The 25,771-nt window shown below is 47.7% G+C and overlaps 1 protein-coding gene across 2 annotated transcripts in view; it reads right to left on the bottom strand.

Annotated features, from left to right (window-relative positions):
- Slc24a4 (solute carrier family 24 member 4) overlaps positions 1–25,771 on the bottom strand; it is a 135,072-nt gene that overhangs the window by 107,918 nt on the left and 1,383 nt on the right. For both annotated transcript variants that reach the window (XM_005068390.4, XM_005068391.4), the window contains exon 2: positions 24,233–24,343. In XM_005068390.4, the coding sequence (XP_005068447.1) occupies positions 24,233–24,343 (111 nt within the window). The remainder of the gene's footprint in view (positions 1–24,232; positions 24,344–25,771) is intronic.

Below are 25,771 nucleotides of genomic sequence, written 5' to 3' on the forward strand. Positions count from 1 at the left end.
AGCCCAAGCAAAGAAAACAGTATGGACATCAAACAGCCTGCAGAGTGGGAGCCCACACAGCTCACGCAGGGAAAAATGCTCAGCCTTCCTCATGAGGAAGCAGGAACCAAAGCTCCACCAGGTGTCCATTCACCCTCCACACTGGCAACAAGCAGCACGAGAGCCTGAGAGCTAGCCTCTCTTCCCTGGAGGTAGGGCAAGGTTACCAACCAACGGGAACTTGATGTAGACCATGTGACACTATCTGTCAAAACAGGTGCCCTCTGGGATTGCCATTTCTGAGCTACTCATTGCAACACTGGTTCTGCCTTCTGCAGCAGCAACAGTGTAAATGTATGCGGATCATAGGGAACCAGTGAAATGACCACGGCCAACAGCACTGAAGAATGCTGGGAGTGGGAGGGAGGGGAGAGGGGTGCAGACTACTTCTTACTTGTGATCAGGGCTGGCCATCTAAGGCCGGACACGAAGGTGCTGAACAATGCCAGTGTCAGGCTTCTCACCACAGCAGGAAATATCTGGGTAATCACACACCTCATGCTCTGTACAATCATGGGTTGAGTCCCCCTTATCCAGTGTGCCTGGTGACAGAAAGGATCTAGAGTTTGGACTCCTCTGACTTTGGAATGTCTACATAGACTTTATTGGGTGAACATCCCCGATGGTTGGTCTTAAGTCCAAAGTGTTCCAAGGTCCAGCTTTCTTTTTTGTTTGTCTGAGGCAGGGTTTCTCTGTATTGTTTTGGAGGCTGTCCTGGAACACGCTCTGTAAACCAGGTTGGCCTCGAACTCACAGAGATCCACCTGCCTTTGCCTCCTGAGTGCTGGGATTAAAGGCATGCACCACTAACGCCCAGCCAAGCTTTCCTTTTTAATTATTTAAAATAAGTTTTAGATTTAAATATATTTTGATTGTATTTCCCCTCCTGCAAGTCTTTCCAGATTCCCCCCTTCTCCCTACCTACCCAACTTTAAGTTCTTTCTCAAAAAGCAAACAAAAACCCAATGTAACAACAAAGCCCCCACCCAAGAAAACAAAGTAACTCCAAACACACATTTCACTTATGAGGGTCCATCCTCGTGGCCTGATCTTTTTCCAGATTCCAAACACCATCACACTAAGGGTGGAGCATAGACCCTTTCTGAGCAAACCAACAGGATTGGCCAAACTCCCCAGACATACTCCTTATTGGCATCAGCTACTCTGCTAATTCAAAGAATCAATTGGTTTTTCTGGTACTTAGGACTGACATAAAGAGTGCTAGAAATGGACACTCATTGATGCCTTCAATGCCATCTGAGATGCGTGGCTACGCTGAGGGAATTTAGAGAGAGAGCATCTTAGGTAACCAGTGATAGAAACGTGCATTCTGGGTCCTTTGCAGTGCTACCCGTAGGCTGGTCTCCAAATGGTCCTGAGTCCAGCCATGGTCTAGTGAACCTGACTGAAGTGAGCCACATCCTAGCGTGTGTACAGTTGCTGTTCATGATTGAGGTGCATGACTGACACATGTTTCAGTCCCTCTCTTCTGCAGGTCGCAGACAGAGCACCTGAAGGGTGGAATGTTCAGACATCTGTGTGAAGCATAATTCTCTCTCTCTCTCTCTCTCTCTCTCTCTCTCTCTCTCTCTCTCTCTCTCTCTCTCTCTCTCTCTCAGTGTGCGTGTGTGTGTGTGTGCGCTCGCGCGCACGCGCGCACCTTGAGACAAGTCTCTTAATGGGTCAGGATTTACCAATCAGGCTAGGTGCGCTGGCTGGTTCCATCTCCCAGTGCTGGGATTACACTGTGCATCACCACATCCAACTATTTTTTGGTTGTTACTTTGTTTTATTTGTTTTTATTTTTTGAGACAGGGTTTCTTTGTGTATCCCTGGTTTTCCTGGAACTGGTAGACCAGGTTGGCCTTGAACTCACAGAGATTCGTCTGCTTCTACCTCCCAAGTGCTGGGATTAAAGGTGTGCACCACTACTGTCTGGCTACGTCCAGCTGTTTTTATGTGGGTTCTGGAGGTGGAACTTAGGTTCTCATGTTTTCACAGCAAGCAGTTTATTCACTGAGCCATCCATCCCCCACCCTAGCCCCTGAAACACTCTTTCTTTATAACCAGGGTTCCAGGAAGCAGGACAATTGTTCTATGCTGACTGTGTATGAGAAGACCATAGTAGGTTCTACACATCTGTCTGCCTGCAGCCAGCATGAGCAAATTCATTCAGCCTAGTCTGGCAAGTCTCCCTAAGGCTGTTTGCTTCCAAGGGAAGATAATGTCTGTGGTCAGCCCCCAGGTTCTTTTGTCCAGTGTCTGCCAGGGGAAGAGACCAATATCTTCCCTGTGGACCCATTGTGTGGCTCATTCTCAAACCCACAAAAGCTTCCATTTAGGAAGATGCTCATTTGCTAAGCTCTTGGATGCTGGTGCTGGCAACAGGATTCTTAGCTATAGGCGGCGTTTGAAAACGTGAGTCATTAGCACACTTGACCCACTCTTCTGGTCATCAGGTTCCCAAAATTTCAATAAAAGCTTACATTCACACCAGACGTGGTAACACATGCCTTTAATCCCAGGCATAGGCAGGCATATCTCTGTGGGTTCAAGGCTATCCTGGTCTACACAGCAAGTTGCAGGCCAACCAGGGATACATAGTGAGACCTTATCTCAAAAACAAACAAAAAACATTCTTGGGATGACAGATGTGCTCTGTGTCTTGGCTATGTCAATATCAGCACCCTGATTGTGACAGTGTCTTTGACTTTCCAAAAATTCTGCCATTGAGGAATGGAAGTAAGAAAGACACAAGTAAATGAAGGTATTTTTCCCAGTTGTGTATGAATCTATGGACAATCTATGTGCAATTAACTCAATATGAAAAGTTTAGCCTAAAAAGACTGGAAAGGAAAATGGCCTCTATTCTCAAGAAATGCCTTCCAGCTGCTTTCTTTAGTTATGACAATGGGGACCTGGGGCAGCTGTCAGGGCACAGTAAGCAAGCCTCAAGTCAGCATTCTCACCTGGAAGAAGGGTTTTGTGAGGGTTTGTTCAACGAGTGTCCCTGAGCTGTCACCACGAACAAGGCTTTTTCCTCATAACTGGGTCATAGCCCACCCTTGGCACAGTCTGTCTTCTACCCTGAGTTCTCTCTCTGCTCCCCCAAAGCACACTCACTATAAGCAAGGCCTTCCTTTTAGAAGCATCAGATTCCATCCCCCAGTGGTCCCAGGCTACAGAAAGCCTTCACCTAAAGAGCTCTTAGACGAGACCCTTAGAAGCCTTGTTTTAATCTGATTCTCAGAGAGAAAAATGAACCCCCAAAAGGAAGCAATGATCAACTCCGAAGTAGTCAGTGGATAGTCCTATTTCTAATGTCAAGTAACATGGGGCCAGAGAAAGAGCCCCAGGCTCTGGAAATTGAAAACTGCCCATCAACTTTTTTACTTCATCTCAGTGTTAATAAAGTTTTATTGTAACACATTTATTTATGGATTCATTCTAGAAGGCCCAGGTTGAGTGGCTGCTGCAGATTGCCAAATGCATGCTCACTTTACAGAGAGCGTTGGTTAACCCCTGACGTAGAGCAAAACTCATTATAAAAAAAAAATAGCACCAAGTCAGTGTTTAAGAACTAGGCACCTCTTGTCTAGCTTGACATGAGGGTTTGTGCCTAGTCTTATTGCATCTTGCTATACATGCTGTGTTCAGTTGATATCTTTGGGAGGCCTGCTCTTTTCTGAAGGGAAACAGAGCAGTGAATCTGGGGGAGTGGGGAGGTGGGGGAGGAGGCCTGGGAGAAGTGGAGGGAGGGGAGGCTGCAGTTGGGATGTATTGTATGAGAGAAGGATCAATAAAAAAGAAGAACCCTAACCCTTGCTTAGGGCATAACTGCCTTAGTGAATCAAATACATGTGAATCTGTACAACCAGTCTTATTGGCATCCCGTGGATCATGAGCCTGGGGCTCATGGGGGCTGTGACCTGCTGAGTCCACACACTAAAGAGACAGGACACCTGGCCCCATCCGTGACAGCGTCTTCCTGAGAAGTCAGTCCTTGCACTTGCACGCTCATCTGGGGATGGCAAGGATGTACAAACAGCTCCGATGCCTCATCTATTCTTTTTACAATAAGGAGAATCTCTCTGCCAGTGAGAGAGCTAGTCACAAGGCATACTTTCTGCAAAAGTGTGTGTGTGTGTGTGTGTGTGTGTGTGTGTTTTCACATGCATGTGGAGGTCTAAGAACAACCTCACGTGCTGTCCTCAGGCACCACGCACCTTTATTTTGGGACAGGGTCTCTCACTGACCTAGAACTCTCCAACTAGGCAGACTGACTGGCCAGCAAGTTGCAACTGCCATCTTTTCTTATTCTTGGGGTCTAAGGGCACAATCCCAGGTCCCTGCACCTGCTTTGTAAGTATGTTACCTACCGGCTAAGCTGTCTCCCCAGACATAAAAGTATTTTCATAATCCAAGTTTCTCCAAAAGGGTTTGAGACCAGAAATAAAAAGTTGAAGGCCAAGTTACAGTGTGAGAAGTAATACCCGGATAGGACAGATAATTGCATTCTAATTTTGACCTATTCAACAAACTCTAGGTACCAGTGAGAGATCCTATCTCAGAAATACAAGGTTGGGGACAGAGATATGGCTCAGTGGGTGATGGGGGAAGTCCTGTGTATATGTCAATAAAGCACTGTTGGCCAATAGGGAACCAAGACAGGTGGGACTAGGAATCCAGGAGGACTCTGGGTAGGAGAAACACAGGAGAAACACAGAGAGTCAAGATGTAACACCATGGGGTAGGAAGCCGGAAACTTCTTCGGTAAGAGACATACTTAGATTAACAGTTATGGGGTAATTACTTAAGTCAGAGCTAGCCAGTAAGAAACAAGCAAGGCCAACAGCTTCATAATTAATATAGCCTCCTGTGTGTTTATTTGGGACTGATGCGGCTCTGGAACCAGGCTGGCAGGAAGGTTTCTCTTTACAAGTGGGCAACATAAAACGCTGGGCATGGTCATGAGTCCCAACCCTAGTGCTGTGATGGGATAGAGAGCAGAGAGAGGATCAGTGGGGCTTGTCACCTGTCAGCATCACTCCAGGCTGAGTGAGGAATCCTCTCTCAAAGGAATAACATGGGTAGGGAGTGATGGAACAAGTCATCTACTCCTCCTCCTCTTGCCTTTGTTCATACATGCATAAGCATGCATACCTGTGTGCACACACACATGCACATGTGTATGTATACTTACACACACCTAGGTACAACCCCCCAACACACACATACACACACACACACACACACACACACACACACACACACAATGTATCACATCAGTTCCCTGTACTACCCTGTCTCCCTGGCTGAGAGCTATCATTAACTCCCTGGGATAAGTAAACTAAGGCTGATAGAGAATCCTGGGAAAAGTATGTTGTTTGCCTTTTTATTATGGGTACAGCTCTTCACAAAGCATTCCTATTTTTTACAACACTTGTTTCAGAAATTTTGACTTGGAGGTCATTCCTTCCTTGGTCTTTATCTCACGGGAGATGATCTTGAATCTGCATGTTCAGAATCTTCTAGAACAAAGGTAGCTACACCTCCACCCAGCCCGGCTCAGTGCTTCCTAACCATGGCCACATGATCTGACCAAAGAGGAAGTTTACCACCCCTCACACAGCCGCATGCCCAGGGATTATGGTGTATCTGGGAACCAGGAGCTTTCTGAAGCTCCCAGGTAACTGCATGGAGCAGAGCAGCCACCATAGATGACCACAGCCTACTAGAACCACAGAACTACTAGCTCCTGACCTCCAGGGCCATCTTGTCCTTTCACTGGAGCCTTGTGGCTTCAGATCACAGCTGCAAGATAAAGTACTTTCCATTTTTAGGATGATTTGGGCAGCGAGCAATCCCTCTCTACTGAGCTCAGGTTTTGTCCTGAAGTATGGAAGATGTTTCCATCCTGACCTCAATCATGTGTTCTCAGGGCTAACACTGACTCATGAGTTGCGTTTTGCTTTGTTTTGGAGACAGAGTCTCAATGGTAACCCAGGATGGCTTCAAACTCATGACTACCCTCTTGTGTCCCAGTCTCCCAGATGCTAGGGTCACAGGTGGGAACCTTCACACCCAGCTGCAGTACGTTCCAGAACCCTGCAGACACTATGAAACCTAGGCTTGTCATGGATGCAGAGACCCTTGAAGGAGGAAAAACTATCAAAATGAGTTTACTCTGGGCTGGCCACACCCAGAAGAGACCAGCACACACTTCTTTAAGGCTTTCACCATTCCTTCCCCTTGGCCAGACATGGGAAGTGCAAAGTCCCCATGGTTCCCGTTCTCTACCAGATAACAGCACAGTCCTCTTTCACTGTCTTTGGATCCCAGCAGCCTCCAAGAGGCATTCCCAAATGTCTCACCATTGCTCTCCAAACCCATCCTGGTCCCCATCTCCTTACCCGCTGTTTTTCTTCATGGTATTTATCACTGGCGTTAGATGGGCATTTACTTGTTTGTATGTTTATTTTATTCTCTGTTTTCTTGAACTAAATCAAACTCCCAAGAGCAAAGGCTTTATTCACTACTGTCTCCCAAGTGCCTGGAGCATCTAAGGGATGTTCTGGAATAACACACACACACACAGACAGAGAGAGAGAGAGAGAGAGAGAGAGAGAGAGAGAGAGAGAGAGAGAGAGAGAGAGAGCTCTCACTAAAACCTCACTGCCAAGTCCTCATCCCCATTCTACACATAAGGAAACTGAGGCACAGAACGGCTCACAACTGACTTGCTGGAGGCCAGTGCAGGAGATGGCAGATTCATGCTTTAACCCCAGACAGCACATTCCACATTCTGCATATTTTGGGGGAGAAAAAAGTTTCATCGTACAACCCATACTAGTCTTCAATTGGCGGTCCTCCTGTCTCCACCCGTCAGATGCTGGGTTATAGGGCTCTGCCGCCATGCCTGGCTCAACTTGCTCTCTTAACATGTTACAGGATGAAGACTCACTGATGAATGGTTGATGGTTGGTAGTGTTCTGCTGACAGGTGAGAAGCACTACCAATGAGATCCCCACATGGGGATGCCTTCATTTTGCTAAGGGGTACAGTGTACTTGACAGGCTTACCCTCACTTCCATCACTACAATCCATCTCAGACCCCTCACACCTTCATTCCCTCAACAAGAATAGTAGCAGAACCTTAAAGTCCACCCACTTCCTGGCATGGCTCCACCCACCTCCTTGCATGGCTCCACCCACTTCCTGGCATGGCTCCCTAGACTTCTTGCTTTTATACAAAGATTGCAGTTTGGATAGAGGCAATGCTAGGACACTTGGCAGGCCAGTGGGAGAGTGCTCACTGGGCCAGCCTAATCTCCCTGCCTGTCTGAGGACGGTCTCTCCTCCCACAAGAAACCAGCCTCACTCCTAGGCAGCTGCCATATCTATGTCATGATGATCAGGACTCAGTTCTTTGCATTGGACCTTCCCCACTGTGTAAGTAGAGCTGTCAGTAAGTCAAGGCAAATGACAGTACAAGCCAGCAAAGCTCCATGCAGTTTCCTCTAAACATAGTATCAAAATTACCCTTACCATCAAGGTCAATCCATCCTGGAGGCCACAAGGAAAAGTTTCTTGCTCCTCTGGGTTACAGAATGGTTCCTTCTACTCTCTGGATGCACAGCTATGCATGTCTCTAAGCATATTTTTTCAGTTACTGGTGTTTCATGGTTTGACTTTCCTATCAGATGACATTTTAGGATCCCTGAGTGTGGAGCCCATCTCCTTACCTAAGCCATCTGCACACAGTATTAAAGCAATGCTCATTTAGTGAGAGTTTATGGACAGCTAGGCTTCCATTTGGTTTCGAGATTGTGTGTTTGGCGGGGGCGGGGGTGTTGCGCAGCCACATTGCTCACGATGTCCCTCCCTCCCTCATTAGCATTCCTGGAGGGGAGCTTTTCCTACTCATCTACAACTGCTGAAGTCTTCTGTATGTCAGAGGCGCTGGGATTTCTTGGATAAGCGGTGGACAGATGTCTGAGCAAACTTCCGCCCCAGAGGTGTCAGAAGAGGAGTAAGAGTGGAAGCCCGTTGGCCTAGGAGACCAGCGAAGCTGGTTAGGAAAATCCAGTCTCCAGAATTAGCTGTTCCTGAAAGCTTACTGCATCACTCAAACCTATGGAGAGCGACGGGAAACGTCTGATAAGTCTGCAGGTGCCCCTTACTGTCTGCCAACTTCTCCTGAAAAGAGACACCCCGCACTATGGTTTCCTAACAGCCAGCAGGCAGAAGGCGGATCTCAAGACCTGATTGTAGGGGGGAGGTGTGTTGGGGGTTCCCGAGGGAGCGAGAAGAGAGCATCTGGGGTGCATATGATCAATATGGAGCACTATGGAAGGTGTCAAATAATAGATAAGAGATATTTTATTTTAAAAAAAAGATCTAGGGGGACTGGAGACGGCTCAGAAGTTATAAGCACCGGCTATTCTTCCAGAGAACCCGGGTTCTGTTTCCAGACCCTACATGGTGGCTCACAGGAATACAACACCCTCTTGTGGCCTCTGTGGGCACTGCACGCACATGGTGCATAGGCACACACGCAGGCAAAATACCTGTACCACACACAAGTAAATAATGTATAGGCCTGACTACAGAAGAAGAGGGCACACAGAGGAATGGCAGAGGGGCCATCACCACATCCCACTCAGCACACACGAAGAATGGTCTCCTCATGTCCCCTCAGGGTCACAGCTGCTCCTCATTGCCATCCTGACCTCATCTTTCTGAAGACAAGAAGTAAGAAGAGGGGAAAACGCTGGCCAAGACAGTCAAAGGGTGAGGTGAGCAGAGCCAGATGGTGGTTCAGGGTTTCAGAGCCAAGTACCAGATGATAAGCCCCTGACCCCTGTGAGCCCCACACCCCGGAAGTCAGACCCGCCTGCACAGGATCCCAAACTCACACACTTATCAAGAATGGCAATGTGCTTGCTTCATGGAATTTTATAGCAGATCCAAGGGAACGTTTGCAAGATGTATGTGCAGCTCCCTGATACACAAAGTGGGGAGCGGCCAGGTCAGCCTGCACAGATCTGGAGTTGGAGGGCATTACAAAGCCGTAAAACTGGGCACCTTTTAAAATTTCTGTTGTTGGGGATATTAAGCAAATCCAATAACACTGAGTTATACTCCAGCTGAAGCACCACCCAAATGCTGTGTGTGCACATATGTATGTGCTTGCATGTAGGCATGCATGTGAAATTCACAGGTCATCCTCAGGTATCATTTCTCAGGCTCTGTCCATCTTGATATTTTTTGAGACAGGTTCTCTCACTAGTTAAGCCTAGCTAGCTGGCCAGAGAGCTTATCCAGGGATCTGTCTGTGTTCACTTCCCCAGGGCTGAGATGACAAGCATGTGTCAACACACTCCCACACATATGTGCACCTTCACATGCATAAGAATGCATACATGAGCCAGGAGGTTATGGCACATGCCTTTAATCCCAGCACTCAGGAGGCAGAGGCAGGTGGATCTCGTCAAGTTCAAGACCAGCCTGGTCTACAAGAGCTAGTTCCACGACAGCCTCCAAAACCACAGGGAAACCCTGTCTCGAAAAACAAACAAAAAAATGCATACAACTGCACACACAGCATTTGGATGGTGCTTTGTCTGGGAGTATAACTCAATGGTACTGGATTTGCTCACTATTCCCAATACCAAAAGTTTTAAAAAGAGAATGATTTATGACTTTTAAAATGTCAGTTCTGGGGATGGAACTCAGGTCCTCATGCTCACACAGCAAGCACTCTACTGACCGATCCATCTCCCCATCTGAATTCCTTAAAGGGGGTTATAGTTAAGAACCGGTCCTTATCTTTGCTATTGTTCTTTAAATCACTTCCTCTGATATCGCTCATCACAATGGCGGAAACCAGCTCTGGGAATTTTTGCCAGCTTGTTCAAACTACATGGGTCACTCTCTGCAAGTAGAAAAAGAATGATACTGATAGCCCATTGCCCCATGACACCAGGGTCAGGAAGACTGTACTAGAAGAGAGTTTTCTCCCTCCCAGACTCAGCAGCCTGCATGAGGACTGGTTACTAAGACTGAAGGGAACATGTGGGCCCTGTTACCATGGGTTCACCAGCTCTGCTCCTGCAAACTGTGCTCAGGGAGCCAGGAAACAGATATCCCCAGAGTGCCCAGAGAATGTGGCAAAACACTGCTAGGATCTAGAGCTTGCTGTGTCAAGGTGAATGGGTTCTTTTCAAAAGACACCAGGGTCAGACACCCTTACAAAGACAACCAAGTTGGAAGACTCCATTTAGAATAAGAACAGACTTTGGGGTTTGTTTTTAACAAGATCCATGCTATGCTTTAAAATAACTGAAGTTATTCCCCACATGCTCACACACCAAACCAAAGTGAGCTCAGACACCGCAATGCCAGACAGGCTGGCAGACCACTAAGTAGTGGCGCCAGGGTTAAATCATGCTGAGGTAAATCCCCATCTCCAGGGAGGGGCAGCATTCACGAGCATGGGCTGTGTGGTCAGGAGCACCAGGTCAGGACTCCAATCTCTTAAACTCCCAGTGGCAAGAGAAGCAAACACCACCATCCTGGTTGAGGACTGTGAACTCTGCTGCTTTCAGGGCCTCTGTCAACAAAAAATGCATCATCCATATTAAAAAAATAATAATCGTTTGAGGCTGCGGCTGGCCCTGCATGCCAGAGAGGTAGGTCCCAATGTGGGTGGGGCTTGCATCCTGTCATCTGCATCTGCTGGGTGATTTCACATGGATGCTGACCTGTCCCTGGCTGGGTACCAGATGCAGGATATGATGCACCCAGACTCCCCAGCAGTGGAGGACTCACGGGAGCCAGAGACCAAGGTTGTTGCTGACTCTCCATCCATCCCCTCCATCCTGTTCATGCCATCTTCATCTCCCTACACCCCTGAGAGACTGTGACAGGAACTCCAGGACAGGCAGCAGCTCTGGATAAGCCAGACCCACACAGGAGACACATCAAGGGGCATCCTGGGATTCAACAGTTCTAAGTTCTTTTGTGTGTGGGGGGGTACTGAGACAGGTTTCTCTGTATAGCCCTGGCTGTCCTGAAACTCACTTTGTAGATCAAGCTGGCCTCAAACTCACAGAGATCTGCCTGCCTCTGCCCCCTGAGTGCCTGGGATTAAAGGTGTGTGACACCACTACCTGGCTTAGTTCCCAGGTCTTGATCTGACCTTGAACTGCAGATGAATGTAGATGAATCTCAGAGCATCTTCCAAACATGGGTCCTCAGGAAATCACCTACCTAGGAGACCAAGGCCCTTGTGTCCTGGTTCCCACCTTAGAGGGTCTGATTCAGTGGGCCCATGGGAGGACCTAGCATGGGAGGACCTAGCATGGGTACTTTTGTCTAGCTCCCAGGTGAACCTATGGCTCAGCCAGGGCCAAGAACCTCAGCTAAGGACCTGTGTCCCCCTACAAAAAAATGGTTTAATATTAAGTTTATGAAATTTTAGAGCAAATCTATTTTATGTACCTATTCACAGTGGTTTTATTTAAAATAATAGAAAAAATAAAATACAAAAATAGAAACAATGGAAAGAATCTCTGGGGCTGGGCAGATATCTCAGACCATAAAGTGGTTGTTTTGCAAGCATGTGAACCTGAGTTCAGTTCCCAGAACCCATGTTAATACATGTTGTGGCATGTACTTTTAATCATGGTTCTGGAAAGGCAGAGATGAATAGATCCCTGGGGTTCTTGACAGCCAGCCTCACTCACTTGGAGATTATAGCCCAAAAAAGAAAGAAAAAGAAAGGGAGGGAGGGAGAAAGAAAGGCAGGCTGGAGTCAGGGGGAGGGGGTTGACACTTCATGAACAATGCCAGAGCTGACCTCTGGCTTCCATAGACACACCCACCCACATAACACACACACACACACACACACACACACACACACACACACACATACACACACACACACCCCTCAACACACACATACACAAGGAAGGATTTTTGGTATCAGCTCCAACATAAATGGATTTTGAGGACACTATGCTGAGTAGGTGAAGCCAGGTGAACCAAAGAAAAACACTACATAGAGCCCACTAATATGAACAGTCACATAATAGGCTCAGGGAGTCAGGGGGCAGCTGTCAGAGGCTAGGAAGGGAAGTGGGGATCATAGTTAATGGGCACGGAGTTTCAGGTTACAAAGATGAGAAAAGGTGACAGACATGGATGGTGGAGATGGTTACGCCACAGTAAACTTTGTTGTGTTTCTGTCTACTTTTACAACTTAAAGATTTCTTGACTGCTAAACCTCTTAGAACCTTGAATCTATTACTGTGGTCCTGTCACCAAGAAAGACTGAGTCTACAGTTTTGCCCCAACTATTTGGTTATGGAAAGTACCTCAAGGAAGGGGCTAGAGACCGGGGGAAGTCACCTTGTAGACCAAGAGGGCTTCTTGGAGAAGCTTGGGGGATGCTAGGGTAAGTTCCAAATGACCGAGCTCCAGCAAGGTGTGGGTTACAGAGCTCAGCAGCCAATGGGCATGAGCTTCCAGGACTCATGCCAGGCAAGTCCTGAGACCCACTGAGAGAGAAACAGAAGTCCAAGGAGGTCAAGCAACTTGCATGAGGCCACACAGCTCACTGGCAAACCAGGAACACAAACCCAGAGCAGGTAGACTACACTGCCACCATCCAAAGTGGGGCTGCCTTCCAGACAGGCACCCTGTTGGCACCCAGGAGCTGGGCAGAGGTACAGACCTCCTGCCTCTGCATTTCAGCAAGGGCCCAGGTGGACATGTACATTAGTGACATGCTTCCTTCCTCTGTCTTCCCCCTCCCCCTGACCCTATGGTGGTGGAAGATGCATGGTGAGCCAGGGAGGTGGAGGCCACAGAGACATCTTTCCCAGGTTTGTGAGGTCTGCAAATGAGGAACCCATTGCCCCTGCCTTCCCTTGCTTCTTCCTAATAATATAGGTCAGCCAAAGCCTACAAGTCATTTAGCTTCTTTTCACACCACACTGAATTGAGATATTTGCCAGCTAAGGAAAATGCAGGCAAGGTTTAAATGATCAAGGGATTTCAAAACAATTCTTTGGTGAGCCTACCCACTCCCGGGGCCCACAGAAGAATTACCAAGAATTACAGAGTGTGAAAATGCAGTGATGCGGCTAGTCTACACGGCTGGCAGCTTAGCAGGCTCCCCAATAAAGCCTGCACACTCTGCTCTGTCTAATCAGCACCCCAGGTGATGGGGTTTCCCTGTGGTTTCCTGGAGAGGCTCCCTGAGAAGCCAGCAATTGGTTCCGGGGACATTTTAAACAGGGGAAGCTGACCCTTGGCTCTGCTCGTGGGCCTAAGGATTCCGTGGGTGCAGGCCTGGCAGCCAGGTGAATCGCTGCAAGGCAGGGCCAGGAGCCCCTTCTCACAGCCTTCCTTCATAGCGGCTCAGCTAATAAGCCAGAGCCTCTTAGCCTCTCTAATCGGGCTCATTAATCATTCTGTCTTCTCCGCTAATCATCTTTATCAATGTACCTGTGAACCTCTGCAGGGCCTCTACTCTGTTCTAGAACCAGGCTTCTCTTAGGTGAGGCCTTTTGAGGTGGTGATGGCCGCGTCTGGCTCACGCTGGCATCCCATGAATGGGCCAATGATCACATCGCCCAAGCACCCAATCTGGAAGGCTGTTCCCATGGTCAGATGCCATCAGGCACCTTCACAGGAAAGCTGATTACTGCCTCACTGGTAAGGAGTGGGGGGATCCTCACCCCAAGGGCTCATCTTCAAATAGGTTGAGACATAAGGTGTGCGTGGATCCTCCTACAGAAGGCACACCAGGTGCTCCCTAAAAGACGTAGCAATGCAGTGGAACGAGGCAGAAGAGGACATGAGGATGAGAAGCCTGATGGAGAAGGCCCTCACAAGGGCCGCCAGTCCCTCCTTGCCATGTTTTGGACACAAAGCTCCACATTTCGCCATTTTCCTTGTGGTTTTAAGGGCCTCCGATATTGATTCTAAAGTGCTAGCAACACTGATAGTTCTCAGTCCCCCATGTTGCCAGCACAAACACAGAGCTGCTCAGAATTCACTAGGTGCTCCCACCACCCAGAGACAGAGCACAGAGGTCCCTGGGCGTTTCCGGATCTTAGTCTCACCATATGTGTCAGGGTGATTCACTGACCCACCCCATCTATGTGCCTGTGCCCTCAGCTTCCAGAGGCCCACTACTCCCTTGGCTGGGGGCACCCACGACACCCCAAGGAGCACAGGCTATGATCAGGAGGCTTAGGTTCAACTCTGAGCTAGAGACCTTGGAGAAGTTTAGCCTCCTTAGATCTAACTTACAGCTTTGGAAAAATGGAAGCAAGGATGCGACCTCATTGCCCTACAGGAGGAGTGACCAGGATGGACAAGGCCATGTGCGCTAAGCACTTAGAACAGTGCCTGCTCTCATATCCTTTCTCCTTTTATGTGATGTTCTCTTTGGGCCTGACAATGAAGACTTAATGCCTCTATACGTTCCACCAAGAGTGCAACACTGTGCATATTACAGGTCAGTTCCCTGCTAACTAGAATGGATGTTCCCTGGAGGCAGAGTCCACACTTAGGTGAGTTAACTCTCCCTGTGGGCGCAGCTGACAAGCTGGTTCTGTCAACATGTGCCCAGCAGCTACATTATAACACACAGATGACTTCCTACTTCACAGGGCGATTTTACACATGTGCAGTTACCTCATAACATGTTAGGCCTGAGTGAAATCAGTTGGTGTGGGATCTGCTGAGGGCGTATTGGATGTGGAGTCCGCAATGGAAAGTCAGACGTTTGTGGTGTGAATGAGATCAGCCAATGGTTGGATACACTGGAAATGGTATGCAGACAGATGGTCTAGCGGGTGGATCCAACTTTTCAACACTGGGAATGATGTTATCATCTATAAAGTTCACATTCAAGAACCATGTGCTCAAGCTCAAGTTATAAAAAAGAGAATCACACACACACACACATCTGAAGTAAACTTAGGATTTTATAGCTATTGTTGGCTGTATGGGGGTCTCATACAGCACACCTGCAGGCTGCAAGCTGGACCTTCCTGGTTCAAATTATCTTTATTCTTCTACTCTAGCGAATACACGAGATTGGTGGGGTCTTTGTTTCAGACAAGAAGGCACATTTTCACCAAAGCCTAGTTTTAAAGGAGTTGATTCTGAATCTCTGTCACACAGAATGGATGGTCTGGAGATGCATTCATACCCTGAGAAGATGGTCATAATGATATTTACACAACACTTTGTGCTGAGTCCACAGAAGCCCGAGAGATGTCCTGTGCCAGCGTTCTATCCATTTCATAGCCACGAAGTTAAGGCCCAGATAACTAATATCTTCTACGAAATCATAGGTGGTCCATGCCAAAGCAGAGGAACTGGTCCCTGAGCTCCATGTTTTATGCCTTGGGGTTCATGTGATGCATAGAAAGTACCAGATTTAGAACAGGCTCACTGAGGACCACTGCACTGCAGAGTCAGCATTGTCCTCTGGCCATCCCTGCAAAACACAAGTCTCCACTCTCCAAAGAAACTAACAAAAAGTGCTAGAGTAGGGTGTGGGAGTAGGGAGCTGAAAATAAAGCCTAAATTCAAACATGCCTCTCATATGAACATGGTGGTGCTCACTGCCTAGTGAGGAAGGGACTCTCTCTTTCTCTCTTCTCTCTCTCACACACACACACTCACACACACACCACACATTCACACACACACACATTCACACACACACACTGTGTACACACTTTCTACACATCAGCCATGGTTCCAGACCTGAGGACATATCTACAAGCCAAACAAACCTTGCTCCTTCCCTCAGGCTGGAAGATAACTAGAATTCAAGGTCTCGGGACTAAGGCGGGAAAAGCTTAGAGACCAGAGGCTTGTCTCTAGAGTCCCATCCTTAATCCTCAGCTTCCCCTGCATGAGTGTTCCCAGTCTACCCCACAGTATCCATGGGCTGGAAGAGACAGTGGAGAGGCAGTGGCCATGTCTGCAGGGTACAGCTCCCCAGCGGGTAGAACAAAGGGCTCTATGCAGACAGTCACCATCAACTATAAGCTGAGTTTATGCCCCAGCCTCAGAGGCAAGGGCAAAGTGCATATGGTTCCTGCCCTCACAGAGGTCAAAGGCTAAAGGGTAAAGACTGGGAAATGCCTGTGTCATTTCATTTGCAGCCTGCCATGAGCTATCCCTGTGTCCAGCAGAGAACTGAGATGGCGAGCTCTCCTAACTGTGACTTACCATGGCTTCTGGGAACCAGTTGGGAAATTTACCCTGGCTCCATGGCCTATACCTGCCCAACCCTACCCCTTTTGGCTACGAAATATAACAATCAAAGTCATCTGCTTTACCTCTCTCACCTTACCTAAGTCCTGGCTGCTTGCTAACTCCCTGAAGCCTAATTACTCACTACTGTGCCAGCGCTCCAGGCTACTGTTTGTTTTCTCTGTCCCCTCGGACAGCCCAGCCACCGAGTGAGACATGGCCGTTGCCAGTCAGCCTTCCTCCAGGTATGGAGACGCTACTGTGACTTCCAAACACTGACAGCGCCACCTGCTTAGTTGTCCTTCCATGCTAACCTGAGCCTTTGAGGTCAGGCTCCTCCATTCAAGTCTGGAGCCCTTTGCAGCAAGCTGGGTCCCTTTGGCCTCAGAGCTTCATATAGAGCCAAGCAGGCAGAGACGTAAGAAAGGAGTGTTGCATTGCGGTTGCTTTGAGTACAAGGCCAGGGCTGTGCTTTTATCATAGCATCAAAGGAAGCTATGGGACCACAACCCAACAGGACACAGCCCCACTTCCCAAGGGCAGAACTGCAACTCTTTCCCTCTCAGCCACCAGTGGACTCCTGTTCCTTTCCCAAAGAGGATATTCACAGCTTTCCCAAGAGAAACACTGGAAGAATCCAGCTTGGTTATTTGCCTTCCTTTTTGGTGAAATGCCATGTTCCAATACCTCCTTAATACTGGACCACACTAAATACAAAAATCCCATCGTAAGCATGCTACTCCTGAGTGGAATTGCACGGCTAGCTTGCTAGCCGCACGTGGCACTGCTTAATCATCTCCGTTTTTAACCCAGGCAGGAACACTCCTCAGAGTTCAACAGGAAGCCGAGTGGGCGCACTCTGGATTGCAGGAGGCCTGAGAGTGTCAAGAGTAGCATCAGGAGGAGAGACTCTGTTAAGTCAGGGGCCAGCAGATAGCCCAGTCAGGAGGAGGGTTTGCCAGCAGATGGCCCCGATAGTTTGGATAAAGGGGAAAACTGGTTTTTGACTGCAAACAAATCAGTATTAGAAACTAGAAACATACCAAGAAACAAACTGATGTTGTTGCCGCCAGGAGGGAGCACACCTCATTCCTCAGAAGGGCATCTGGCAGGGAGAGGCTCACTTCCCCAGTTTGTCTTTTTCTACCCCATTTACGATAACTATGGATCAGGATATAGGCTCACAGTCAAAACCTCCCCTCACTCCTTAATTTTAAAGATGTGGTCTCATGTAGCCCAGACTAGTTCTGAACTGGCTATGTAGCCAAGCATGGTCTTGAACTATTGCTCCTCCTGACTCCACCTCCCGAGTGCTGAGATTACAGTGTACTATCACACTCAGTCTTATGTAGAGCCAGGGATGGAGCCCAGAGCCTCGTGCATGCTAGGAAAGTCCTCTACCAGCTTAGCCAAATCCCCAGTCCACACTTTATAAACTGGGTCCACAAGGGACGTTTTTTTTTTTTTTTTTTTTTTTTTGGTTTTTCGAGACAGGGTTTCTCTGTATTGTTGGAGGCTGTCCTGGAACTCTCTCTGTAGACCAGGCTGGCCTGGAACTCACAGAGATCCGCCTGCCTCTGCCTCCCGAGTGCTGGGATTAAAGGCATGTGCCACCAACGCCTGGCTTCCACAAGGGACTTTTAAGGCAGCCAAATCATTTGATATGAATCGGTAATGGAGGATGCACAGAAGGGAGGACAGAGTGACAGCTGAAGTCAATTGCAGACTTTGTTTAATAACAATGTATAAATATTAGTCTTGTGTGTGAACATAATGCCCTAAGGCTAAGTGTAAACTGCCATAGGACCAGGACCAGGGAAGTAGATTTGTATATTTTTGTTTATTTTTTCTATTGACCTAAAACTTCTCTAGAAAAATAATTATTGAGTATATTCTCTCTCTCTCTCTCTCTCTCTCTCTCTCTCTCTCTCTCTCTCTCTCTCTCTCTCTCTCTCTCTCTCTCTCCCTCCTTTTTATTCCCTGGGTGGCCTTGGTCTTCTCATCTGTAGAACAAGAGCATCAATAGCTCCGATGTAAAGGGTTCTTAGAGGAGGTGATACAGAGTGTACTCAGAACGAGCCCGACACATGGTGCCCCAGGGCACCACTGCCATGTGCTAGTTACCACTTAAGAACTTCATCTGCCAAGTGTTTTAAGTCTCATAGCAGCCTGGTAAGGTGGGTAGGAACTTCTATTATCCTCATTACAAAGGGGAAAACTTGAAACTTAGATATTACATAACTTGTTCAAGGTCACATCGCCAGTAAGAAGCAAGACTCAAACCCCAGCGTCTGCTTTCACCACACAAACCACCATCTCCAAGATGCACTGACACGAGCCTTTTCCGACTCCTGGAAATCTCCGTAGCTGTCCAGCACCACCTCATTTTGTTCACAGGTGAGAGAGGTAGGAGAAGCCCAAATGCCAGCAGGTAGAGTCTCGGTACTGCTAGCAGCAGAACCCAGACTTCTGCCTCTCAAAGCACTGGGCCCACTTGGCCCCATCCAATGCCCGGAGAAGCAAAAAGTGGGTGTATTGATGACAGATTACTGTCTTCCCCAGTCTCCACTTGAGATCAGGCTGGTGACTCTGCCACCACACTGTCCTTGTAGCCTGTCCCTGGCACCTCCCCACCCAACCCCAATGTTCTTTTTGCAAGTCTCCTCCTCCTCTCCTTTATTTTTTATGCTTTTTGGCACCTCTGCTTCCTCACTGGGCGTCTATGAGACCTGTCGCTGGGGTACCTCTCAGTGACAGCATCTATTCCTGGTCCAACTCTAGTACCGGCTCCCGTTGTTCTCCTGCCCCATCCTCGCCCATCCTGCCACACACTTTTCTTCCTCCTGCCTTCGCTTCCATCCAGGAGAGGAAAAAAGGCAAAGGCAGAGCCACAAAAACAAGTGGATCACAAAAAATCCTCCATCCAATACCTGCACAGCTCCTCCGCTCCCCTGAAATGCTGCAAGCATCATCTCAGTCTCTCTCAAGTTGGTCATCAGTTTGCTCCTTCCAGCCTTCCTCCCAAGGGCACACAGCCAGCAGGCATTTCAGATCGTGCATCCAAAAGATGAAACCCCAAACACAACATAGCAACTCTACAGGAGGACCGAACCCCCCCCCCACCCAGCAACGATGGGGAAGGGGAGAAAAGGGATGCAAGCCACCCTCCTCTCCTCTCTCCTTCAGCTTCCTTTTAAAGGTGCAAGACACCAGAAACCCAAGCTACAGGGTGGCATAGCTGAAAATGAGGATTCACTCAGTCTCGAATGTGGGGATGGGTGGGGATAAGCACAGGGGGAGCCTGCCTCCTCCCAGTTTAAACAGGGGAAAAAACAAGTAAGATGTTTCTAAAAAACTATCCTCAGAATTCGAAACCTTCCAATGATAAGACATAGCAAACTAAGAAATGCTTGTTTCCACAAGACAAGAGTAAATGTTTGGTGACATGTGTGGTTAACTCATCCTCGTTGAGCTCCATCAACAAAATGGCTTCCCAGTGCTTGTGATACCCCAGCTCCCTCTCATCACCAGAGAGAGCATGTAACAGTCCTATAATCGTCTATATGACATTATTTGGAGGGGATGCCTTTGGGTATATGGGGTGGGAATTAGGGTTAAATGAGACCATGATGGTAGAGTTCCTATGATGGGTTTAGTTGGCGCCTTTATGTGAAGGAGGAGGAGGAGGAGCAGGAGCAGGAGGAACAGGAGGAGAAGCAGGATGAAGAGGGGGAGAAAGGGAAGGCAGGGAGGAGGGGAAGTAAAGGAAGGAGGAGGGGGAGGGTAAGAGAAGGAAGCTTAATCATTTTTTCTCACTACCATATTGAGCAAAAGGACAGCTCTCTCTAAGGTAGGCAGGGAGCCCTCACCAGACACCAGGGCAACCAGCAACTTGATCTTCAATTTCCAAACCCCCAGAACTGTGAGAAAGCATCTGGTTAGCCACCCAGCCCGGGGTATTTTGTTAGAGTGGCCAGAAGTAGTAACTAAGGGACTCAAGGTCTCCGTTGCTCATTACTGTTGTGCAGAGCGTGTACACACTCAGACCCCTGCCTGCTGTGGTGTTTGCTCTATGTAGACTAGCAGTTTTCAACCTATGGGTCATGACCCCTTCACAAGGGTCACCTAGACCACTGGTAAACACAAAGATTTACATTACGATTCATAATAGTAGCGAAATTGCAGTTATGAATTTGCAACAAAAATGATTTTATGGTTGAGAGTTACCACAACATGAGGAGCTGTATTCAAGGGTCACAGCATTAGGAAGGTTGAGAACCACTGGTACAGACTGTGAAAAGAAATATCTAAGGCCTGGAGGCCAGAGCATGCCTTCAAACTTCTGAGGGAAAATTATGAATTTTCTATAAACATAACTGGCCAAAATTAAGTAACCATTTTTACTTCCCTATGTGAAAAATAAATAACAAATACTTGGGGAAAATTACTCTGTTAAATCAAGTCTAACTTTTTATTAAACACTCACACATGATTTTCAGTGCCAGGACAATCAAAGGCAGATCCTTGTGCATGATAGGCAAATACTCCACCACTAAGCCATACCTCAGTCTAACATTCAAATACTGATCAAGCATCTACCTGCAAGTGTCCAGCAGCACTCCAGGGCATGCTCACTGGCATCTTGTGTACACATGACTCACTGGGGACCTTGTTAGGATGCATATTCTGATCTAGCAGGAGAGATGTTGAGATGGTGCTCTTAGCAGGTGCCTAGTGATGCCCCTGCAATGAATCTGTGGGACCTGACCATGACAGCACCAACTCTGACTACTTGGAAACACCTATCACACTCTTGAAAAGCATGAACTCTGTCACACTTATGAACTTCTAACCTGAAGGCCCAGTCCACCTTTATCACAGCAGCAGCCCAGGATGAAAGCCTTGGGTGAACATCTACCTGTTCCCCAAGTGTCCAGCCGTGCTAACCCATGGGTGCTTGGGTGCTTGGCCATACCAACCCACAGGTGCCCAGGCACACAGTCTCTTAGGTTCCTAAAGATACTAACCCTCAGGAGCACAGCCACACTGACTCCCCCCCCCCTTACGGGTGGAACTTGGAGAAGTAGCTTTGCCTGCTCACTCCAGATGTTTAGCCTGTGATTGAGGACTAAGACAATCCAGAACCCAACACCCATCTGGCTCAAACAGTTGACTTAGGGTTATCAACAGAACAAGTCTCAGGGTTCAGATACACTCTTTGCAATATTCAGAACCTACAAGGACATGAAAATGGCCTTTTGGTGCCCATCTTCCCATGCTAGAATACAATTGAGACCAGAGACTGGGGAAGCTGAGTTATAGACACCTTCTAACCTCTGACCCCATTCTCCAGTTACCAAGTCAATCATTTCCCTTGTTTGCTGAACTCAGTTGGGAAGGTTTCTATCATTGAAACAAAGGCCAACCTCATCTACACCCAGAACCCCAGCCGGCCACTCTTCCTCCTATGTGCACCAAAAAGGAAGCCTCCTACCAGGTTGACTGGAGGTCTCTGTGGTCCTTCATTGTTGTATGGCTTTTTTGGTCAAGATCTTGTCCATTCTTCTTGGCTATAAGCTACCTAATGGCAGAGGTTGTCTCTTGTAACCTACTTAGACACAATCTGCGTCTGCACGGGAAACTGGCAAAGAATAATAGCAAATGCTTGCTGAGATGTCAAACAGAAAGAGAGGAGGCAGAAAGGAAAGCCGAGGAGTGGGAAGGATGTGATACTTCAGGTAGTTTGAATGAGAATGGCTCAGACATTTGAATGCTTGGTCCCTACATTGGTAGAACTATTTGGGAAGGATTAGGAGGTGTGGCTTTGTTGGAGGAGGTGTGCTATGAGCTGAACTTGAGGTTTCAAAAGATCTGTGCCATTACCAGTGTGTGTGTGTGTGTGTGTGTGTGTGTGTGTGTGTGTGTGTGCCTCCTATTTGTGGATCAAGATGTGAGCTTTCAGCTGTCCCTACTGCTATGCCTTTGCTCCACCATCATGGACTCTTTGAAACTCTATGCCCAATTAAACACTTAAAAAAAAAATAAGTTGCCCTGGCCATGGTGTTTTGTCAGAGCAATAGAAAAACAACTAAGACAGCACTAGAAGTCAGGTAACCCAGAGATGAGATCTTTAGAAGCCACTAAACTGGTCTTTATGGCCCCATCTTTACAAAAATACCATGAAGACTGCTGTATGTCACACATCAAAATGAGCTTTCATTGCATTATCTCATTGCCTGAGACCTTTCTATGCGCTAGGTCCCGCCATGGACACAGTCAACATAGAGTGTAATCTGAGTGTTAATTATTGCTAAAGACGTGGGTGGTTTCTCACATTTCCCTCTCCACAAGACAAGGCCAGGCATTCCTATGAGACAGAACACACTGTTTGAGAGTCCATGAATGCTTTTTTGACCAGACTGAAAATACAAGGACCACGACAGAGGAGAAGAAAACTCCAGTGTTAGAAGTGGGGCCCTGTTTAAATCAAGATGCTAATTCTAGAATGTCAGGTCCCTGGCCTTACACATGCTAGCGATTGAGTAAACCCCTTGGCAGGAGCCAGGGCAGTACCTGAACTAATAAGATGTGTCAGGAATGTCAATGACAGCATGGTACCACTGCCTGCAGGGTCACCATGATGGTGGGATGATTCAGGAATACATACCCTGGCTCAATGGGCATTACAATGCTGCTTTGAAAGTGCTCACCATTCCCCCTCAAATCCTTCTAGAAAGCCTCTTGGGAAAGATGAGTTCATGGTATTGAACTATCTCTAAGCAAGACAGCTTAGCGAGATGACAGAAGCCTTCATAAGCACAAGGAGCCCAAGACAGTGTAGGCACACAGGCCAGGCTTCCAAAGCCAGCTTCAGTGTCAATGAATTGTGCGACTTGTGTCTCTACCACAGACCTTTCCTAACCTAGAAAACACACTGCCTTACTGAAGCTGACATCAAAAGCCTGGCGCTCTGCAGCCGAGCCCACTCCTTTGCCCGGGGGTGCCATCTCCTACACACAGCCCTTTGCAAGAGCCTCAGCAGATTCTTCATCAACCCAGAGCAGGCAAGCACTATTCAGCCTACTTTACAGGTTAGAAATCCCAGAAAATCATGTGCTTGGTCCAGCAAATCCGTAGAAAAGCCATCTACAACAAAATCTTCTATTTCCCATTAAGGCTTCTGAATTCTTCACCTTACTGTACTCTCTTCACAACGACCCCAAGAGATGGATCAAGGGCAAATGTCCTAAACTTGCCCTATGAGAGGTCTGGGCAGCTTTCACGTGCCTACTGCCAACAGGTATACTCTCTACTCCCTTGGATCTTTGTGCTGGTTTAAGTGAAGCCTGCCTGAAGCAGAGTAGACCAGATGTTACCCCTGGGACCTCCCCACCCCAGATACCCCAGCAAAGAACATTAAAACTGCTTCCCAGAACAAGCAAAATCCAACTACCTGAGGACTTCCATTAGAAAGGAAGGGCCCAGGAACCAACACAGAGTTCTCCCTTTCAGTGGCCTGGAGTGCTCCCACACTGGTAGGTCATCTCACAAAGATACCCACCAGAAGCTATGGATTCATTGTCCCAAGGGGGGGTGGTCATCGAATGCGTACAGTGGGGAATGAAAGACTCCAGGGCAAAGCCAAAGAATCAAGAGAGCAGGGGAAATGCATGGCCTTTAGAACAAAAGGTAGCATTTTAGACTCTTGAGTGTGACCTTCGTAGTTGCTGGATAAAGGAAGCTCTTGTGTTGCTTAGCAGCATGGCTGATGAATGTCTATAGGTTTCAACACCATGCAGCTACCCTTTTTCACTCAGGTTCCCAAGACAATCTTTCCCAACAATAGCTGGATCTGTCTGGGTTAAATGCCTGCCAGAAAGGGGAGACCACATCGTCTTACCAGGATCCGTGCAGTTCTTAGCCGGTGGAGTTCCATTTATCGGTGCCATCAACTTTCTATTTCGCCATGTGTCTGGCAGAACACGTTTGCTAGCAGAAGCTGTTTTGTGGCCTGGATTAAAAAGAACAAGTCACGGATACCATCAGGTGAACGTGATTCTTGAGTTCTCAAAACTGACCTTACACCTGTCCTTACATCTAGGTCAACCACAGCCATGGGCTATTTATTTTTTTATTATTTTTAATTATAGGTATTTGTTTGTGTGGGGGTAAGTGCACATGAGTTCAGGTGTGTGTGTGGAAGCCAGGAGAGTCGGACCTGCCTGGCACTGGAGTTTCTGGTGGTTGTGAGCCATCTGACTAGGGATGCTGGGAATTGGCCTCAGGTCTTTAGGGAGAGCAGTACATGCTCTTAACTGCTGAGCCATCTCTCTAGGCCCAGGTTGGGCTATTTAGAAGCACCTGTAGGGAGTGATGTGGTGATTGGCAGTATGCTATCACCTGCTTCCACACAGTATTCTGTTTCCTGAATCTAATCCGTTGTTTCTAGTTTCACATGGGTCATTGTGTGATCTGACCTTGGGCAAGATGGAGCTGGTCTCAGCTCCCGCCACCCACCCCCATTCAACAAAGGATTTCATTAGGAGCATTAAATACTTTCTCAGTAAATTTGCTCAAGGTGCTTCCTACAACTGAATGCTTAAGTTTGTGAGTTCAGCCAGCTGATGGTAGGTGGCCAGGTGAACACACTCATCACTGGGGGATCTGGTCAGAATACAACTCTGATTCAGTAGGTCCAAGGTGAAGATTGTGAGTCTGTAGTTTCAAGCTCCTACGTCATCATGCTGTGGTCCAGGGGTCACACAGAGCCAGAGAAGGCATGGATGCCTCTGAGCAGACATGGTTAAATACCCTAAGCTAACTCCTGATCTAGCAAATAAAAATAGCTTTGGCTTCAGACTGCACCCTGAGTATTCATTTACCTATCAGGATGCCCACTGTTTCAGCTGGGTAGCAATACCTCCTCCAGAATGCCTATACCTCACAACCTAGACATTTTGTTATTTCTTGTGTTTAATTGCCCAATTGCAAAGCATTAGGCATTGAGGTTTTAAAAATAAACTGTCTTTAGCCACTCTTTAGCCCTCTATTCCCAAATCACAGTTTTGGTGGTGTCTTTTTCTTTTTAAAGTTTAATCAGGTTTCGCTTGCTTTTCTCATCACTGCATAGGTCTCTAAAAGGTCCCAATAGGCTATGTTAATGGGTGCTCCTAGCCACTCAAAACGGTTCCCTTCCTCCACTGTGCCTCTGCCTTGGTGGCTAAATTGGCAAGGTTTATTTTACATGGGGGGACCCCGAGGGGTTCACAGCACCCAGTTCTGAACTATCTAGACAGTAAATGTCTTTTAGAGACCAAACAGGAGCCCAGCTCCCTCTGCAATAAATATTTCATACGTTCCTTTTCTTTCCCCACTTCTGAAATTTACACGTTTTAACAGACTCTCCGGTCCCCTTCTGCTTGGAAGAGTGTACATCAGG

Source organism: Mesocricetus auratus, unplaced genomic scaffold (assembly GCF_017639785.1).
Source record: "Mesocricetus auratus isolate SY011 unplaced genomic scaffold, BCM_Maur_2.0 Super-Scaffold_15014, whole genome shotgun sequence".
NCBI classification, from domain to species: domain Eukaryota; kingdom Metazoa; phylum Chordata; class Mammalia; order Rodentia; family Cricetidae; genus Mesocricetus; species Mesocricetus auratus.